This window comes from Oncorhynchus tshawytscha, unplaced genomic scaffold, assembly GCF_018296145.1.
Source record: "Oncorhynchus tshawytscha isolate Ot180627B unplaced genomic scaffold, Otsh_v2.0 Un_contig_3062_pilon_pilon, whole genome shotgun sequence".
Classification (NCBI taxonomy): domain Eukaryota; kingdom Metazoa; phylum Chordata; class Actinopteri; order Salmoniformes; family Salmonidae; genus Oncorhynchus; species Oncorhynchus tshawytscha.
The window spans coordinates 305,141-311,140 of record NW_024609754.1 but is presented as its reverse complement, the minus strand read 5'-3'; the positions used below and the strand labels follow the sequence as shown (position 1 = coordinate 311,140).

At 45.2% G+C, this 6,000-nt stretch overlaps 1 protein-coding gene across 1 annotated transcript in view; it reads left to right on the top strand.

Moving 5' to 3' along the window:
• Positions 1–2,611: 2,611 nt before the first annotated feature.
• The window catches only part of usp8 (ubiquitin specific peptidase 8), a 38,775-nt gene continuing 35,386 nt past the window's right edge, over positions 2,612–6,000 (top strand). The window contains exons 1-2 of the mRNA XM_042317605.1: positions 2,612–2,737; positions 4,518–4,685. Of these exons, the coding sequence (XP_042173539.1) occupies positions 4,582–4,685 (104 nt within the window). The 5' untranslated portion in view covers positions 2,612–2,737; positions 4,518–4,581. The remainder of the gene's footprint in view (positions 2,738–4,517; positions 4,686–6,000) is intronic.

Sequence of the window (6,000 nt, the reverse complement as noted above, 5' to 3'; positions counted from 1 at the left end):
TCAGGCCAGGTAGTTCTGGAGCATTCTGGCTGTGCCAGGTGGAGATTATATAACAGGACATGGCCAAGATGTTCAAATGTTCATAAATGACCAGCATGGTCAAATAATAGGTCTGGGACAAGGTAGCACGTCCGGTGAACAGGTCAGGGTTCCATATCCGCAGGCAGAACAGTTGAAACTGGAGCAGCAGCATATTTACACTATTTTTATCTTTCTGTGTCCAGTATGAAGGAAAGTTAGAGGTAGTTTCGTGACCCAAAGCTAACTAGCTTTAGAGCAATGACTGCTAGCAGATACCAGTAGACTTCCAGTCATTGCGATAACGCTAAAATCCTGAAGTATCCCTTTAAGGATCCTGTGCGCTACAAAAAGCTGTTGTGTAGCAACAATAATAAAACTGAGGAATAAGCAGATTATGTCCTTTTTTGTCAATCTTTCTTGCCTAGTTTACTAGGCTATTATTAGCCTACTGGAAAGGAATGTGCAAATAGACAAATAAGAAAATCCACTACAGACAGCACTTTGACAGCACGGGAGCTCGCATGCAAACCCGCAGCTCTGCAGTGCACCGACTGCGCAGGGTGTAGAGATTACTCCCTCTTGTTCAACCAAGATCCCAGACAGCATTTTATTTTGTTGAATGTCACACATATAATATATTCCTCTATTTTATGGTGTTCTGACTTATTAAACGGTGGGATATCAATAAAATAAGTATTGTAAACATATTATCCGTAATGTCCAGCGAATCTAGTGCCCGAAATCAGGCGTTTTAGTCTTAAGATGTATAAATTCCATATATGTAACTGCAAAAGGGACTCCAGAGTGGCGCAGTGATCTAAGGCACTGCATCGCAGTGCTAGCTGTGCCACTAGAGATCCTGGTTCGAGTCCAGACTCTGTTGCAGCTGGCAGCGACCAGGAGACCCATGGGGCAGTGCACAATTGGCCCAGTGTTGTCCAGGTTAGGGGAGGGTTTGTCCCGCAAGGATGCACTTGTCCCATTGCACACTAGCAACTCCTGTGGTGGGCTGGGTGCAGTGTAAACTGACATGGTCACCAGGTGTATGGTGTTTCCTCTGACACATTGGTTAAGCTGGCACTGTGTCAAGAAGCAGTGTGGCTTGGCTGGGTTGTGTTTTGGGGGACGCTTGACCTTTGCCTCTCCCGAGTCTGTACGGGAGTTGCACCGATGGGACAAGAATGTAACTACCAATTGGAAGTCTACTGGTATCTGCTAGCAGTCATTGCTCTAAAGCTAGCTTTACCCCTTTTTTGGATAAAAAAAGGGGTAAAAAAAAAACAATTTCAACTGTAAAGCTAGTGCCTTAGCACTTGTCGGTAGTTTTGAAAAACTGCAAACAGGAAATCATAAGATTGATTGACCTTCTGGGGTCAACATCTGGGGGAAGTGGAAGCAACTTTTGTTTTTTTTACAACTGAAAGAGATCCAACTTCCACATCCAACGGGGCAAAATAAAGTACCCTACTTCTCTCTATTTTGTTATTTAAAAAAAATATAGATATATTTAACCTTTATTTAACTAGGCAAGTCAGTTAAGAACAAATTCTTATTTACAATGACGGCCTAGGAACAGTGGGTTAACTGCCTTGTTCAGGGGCAGAACGACAGATTTGTACCTTGTCGGTTACTGGCCCAACGCTCTAACCACTAGGCTACCTGCCTCCCCTCTAACCACTAGACTACCTGCCTCCCCTCTAACCACTAGGCTACCTGCCTCCCCTCTAACCACTAGGCTACCTGCCTCCCCTCTAACCACTAGGCTACCTGCCTCCCCTCTAACCACTAGGCTACCTGCCTCCCCTAGGCTACCTGCCTCCCTCTAACCACTAGGCTACCTGCCTCCCCTAACCACTCTACCTGCCTCCCCCTCTAACCACTAGGCCTCCCCTAACCACTAGGCCCTGCCTCCCCTCTAACCACTAGGCTACCTGCCTCCCCTCTAACCACTAGGCTACCTGCCTCCCCTCTAACCACTAGGCCACCTGCCTCCCCTCTAACCACTAGGCTACCTGCCTCCCCTCTAACCACTAGGCTACCTGCCCCCCCTCTAACCACTAGTCCTCCATCAGTATCTTAAGAAAACAAGCACAACTAGATTTTTACAAAGTGGCCGAAATGCCACGTCCACTTATGTTAGTACTGTAACGACCCTGAGTTTATAAGCGCGGATATCGACTCTGCCGGTCGAGCATGCTTTTGCGGCACAGTAAATAGCGCGCTGGACTTCCGGCTAGAAGGTCAACGGTTCGAGACCTGCTCCCTGCTGTTTCAGTACAGTAAATACATAACAACCTAACCATTACGAAACTTCTAATCGATCAAACAGGCCTCACGTAGCAACGGTTGTTGTTTAGAAAAATCGGGTTGATTCTAGCAGTGGTGTGTTCTACATGGTTAATAAAGTTTTGCCATTTTGAGTTCTTCCGGGAATCAGGAGTCAGCTGACTAGGGCTCGTCACTAGTTACCACAGCCACACAGTCATAAACCCCGCCTTTCTAAAATATATATTCTTAAAATGTGATTATAAACCTAACCGTAACCACACTGCGAACCATACGTCTAAACCTAACCCAAAATTAAGCCCCCAAAACACATTCCTTTAAAAAAAATTAAAAAAAATTTTTACGACATAGCCAATGTTTCACTTTGTGGCTGTGGTAACTATCGGAAAACACTAGAAAAAACTGAACAAGACAACAGTGCAACGTTATGGTAAGTTGTATTATTTCCTCTTTGCAAACGTATTCACTTGCTTTCTCTTCATCGCAATAACTGTTGGAGGTTATTCGCCGTTATAGTTACGGTTATTAACGTCTTTTGTCGTTACCTAGCTAAACATCCATAAGCTGACAGAGCCTGTTCGAGTAAACAACTACAGTGAAAGCTAGCTAGCCTAGTTTAGCTAATAAGCTAGCTATCCTGCTAACAAACTAACTTGACAGATGGGGGGGGGTTGGCTAGCTTACTGCACTTCCTGATGAAACATTACTTAGGAAGCTACCTGGCTTGCTAACTTAATGTTTTGCGAACGTACTAGCTAGTAGCAAGTCCAATGTCACATATATTATATTTACAAATTCGTCAAAGAAATTGTCTGTGGTTTCGTTTCTTGGAAGCCTTGCTAAATGCACAGTTAATGTTTACATCTTGCTTGGATGCATTACTCCAGCTGAACCGCCAAAGATAATCATACACTGGAAATTGATCCCCAGGTACACAATCACAATACAGTACTTTGCTTGGCCATTCAGAGAACAACCGCTTACAAACAAAAACGTCAAAAACCTATTGAACAAAAATATAAACGCAACATGCAACTTTTTTTTTTCTTTTTCTGAGTTACAGTTCATTTAAGGAAATCAATCAATTTCAATAAACTAGATGTGTCTGTAGGCAGCCCGGTACCAGCCTGACTAGACGTGTCTGTAGGCAGCCCGGTACCAGCCTGACTAGACGTGTCTGTAGGCAGCCCGGTACCAGCCTGACTAGACGTGTCTGTAGGCAGCCCGGTACCAGCCTGACTAGACGTGTCTGTAGGCAGCCCGGTACCAGCCTGACTAGACGTGTCTGTAGGCAGCCCGGTACCAGCCTGACTAGACGTGTCTGTAGGCAGCCCGGTACCAGCCTGACTAGACGTGTCTGTAGGCAGCCCGGTACCAGCCTGACTAGACGTGTCTGTAGGCAGCCCCGGTACCAGCCTGACTAGACGTGTCCTGACTAGACGTGTCTGTAGGCAGCCTGACCAGCCTGACTAGACGTGTCTGTAGGCAGCCCGGTACCAGCCTGACTAGAGCGTGTCTGTAGGCAGCCCGGTACCAGCCTGACTAGAGGCAGCCCGTCCTGACTAGGCAGCCCGGTACCAGCCTGACTAGACGTGTCTGTAGGCAGCCTGACTAGACGTGTCTATGACTAGGTGTCAGCCCGGTACCAGCCTGACTAGACGTGTCTGTAGGCAGCCCAGCCTGACTAGACGTGTCTGTAGGCCAGCCTGACTAGACGTGTCTGTAGGCAGCCTGACTAGACGTGTCTATAGGCAGCCCGGTACCAGCCTGACTAGACGTGTCTGTAGGCAGCCCGGTACCTGTTTAGTTCAAAAATATATATATATATATATAAATAAATAAGTGGTTAAATATTTTTTAAACACATCCTACAAAGTCCTCATCTTTGTTATTTCTCTCAGATATAGGACAGCCACTTCAAAACATATGTCCATTTGATGATCCCTCACCGACTTTATCACAGTTGCAACTGACAGTATTTTTCAGTTCCAACCCATTTCTGGCGGCCTTCCTCCTTAAGTTTCCAAAAACCACAAGCGATGCATGTTAACGTTCAGACCGAATGTCTGGGCTCTTAAAGTCCCCTGGAAGAAGATGCCTCATCAATCGGTGCTAAAGGTCGTTGGCCTCTATGAATGGGGCAGGCAAGGGGTTAATAATAATGATAATAATAATAAAAGCTATTTGTTTCAATTGTTCTGTCTTTCCAGAGCGGTGAGGACTGGAATATGTGAACATTGTACAGTGCTGGTGATATATAACCCACCATTGAAGATGCCTGCGGTGTCCCGCGGGGCGAAGGACTTGTACCTCTCTACTAACCTGGGGGACCTCAACAAGAAAGCTGAAGTCAAGCCTGACAAAATCAACACCAGGAGGTAAGCTGTTGTTCTGGCATGGATGTCATTTAAATGGTCCTGGTAACAGGCCTATTGTTCTGGCATGGATGTCATTTAAACAGGCCTGTTACCAGGATCATACGGACACTGCTCTTGGTAACAGGCCTGTGTTCAATTCTCCAGCAATGTCCTATTGTGTGTTCCAGCTATGTCCTATTGTGTGTTCCAGCTATGTTCTATTGTGTGTTCCAGCTATGTTCTATTGTGTGTTCCAGCTATGTCCAGAGTGTATGGTAAATGTTCTGTTGTGTGTTCCAGCTATGTTCTATTGTGTGTTCCAGCTATGTTCTATTGTGTGTTCCAGCTATGTCCTGTTGTGTGTTCCAGCTATATCCTGTTGTGTGTTCCAGCTATGTTCTGTTGTGTGTTCCAGCTATGTCCTATTGTGTGTTCCAGCTATGTCCTATTGTGTGTTCCAGCTATGTTCTATTGTGTGTTCCAGCTATGTTCTATTGTGTGTTCCAGCTATGTTCTATTGTGTGTTCCAGCTATGTTCTATTGTGTGTTCCAGCTATGTTCTATTGTGAGTTCCAGCTATGTCCAGAGTGTATGGTAAATGTTCTGTTGTGTGTTCCAGCTATGTCCAGAGTGTATGGTAAATGTTCTGTTGTGTGTTCCAGCTATGTCCAGAGTGTATGGTAAATGTTCTGTTGTGTGTTCCAGCTATGTCCAGAGTGTATGGTAAATGTTCTGTTGTGAGTTCCAGCTATGTCCAGAGTGTATGGTAAATGTTCTGTTGTGTGTTCCAGCTATGTCCAGAGTGTATGGTAAATGTTCTGTTGTGAGTTCCAGCTATGTCCAGAGTGTATGGTAAATGTTCTGTTGTGTGTTCCAGCTATGTTCTGTTGTGTGTGTTCCAGCTATGTTCTATTGTGTGTTCCAGCTATGTCCAGAGTGTATGGTAAATGTTCTGTTGTGTGTTCCAGCTATGTCCTGTTGTGTGTTCCAGCTATGTTCTATTGTGTGTTCCAGCTATGTCCTGTTGTGTGTTCTAGCTATGTTCTGTTGTGTGTTCCAGCTATGTTCTATTGTGTGTTCCAGCTATGTTCTATTGTGTGTTCCAGCTATGTCCTGTTGTGTGTTCCAGCTATGTCCTGTTGTGTGTTCCAGCTATGTCCTGTTGTGTGTTCCAGCTATGTCCTGTTGTGTGTTCCAGCTATGTCCTGTTGTGTGTTCCAGCTATGTCCTGTTGTGTGTTCCAGCTATGTTCTGTTGTGTGTTCCAGCTATGTCCTATTGTGTGTTCCAGCTATGTTCTATTGTGTGTTCCAGCTATGTTCTATTGTGAGTTCCAG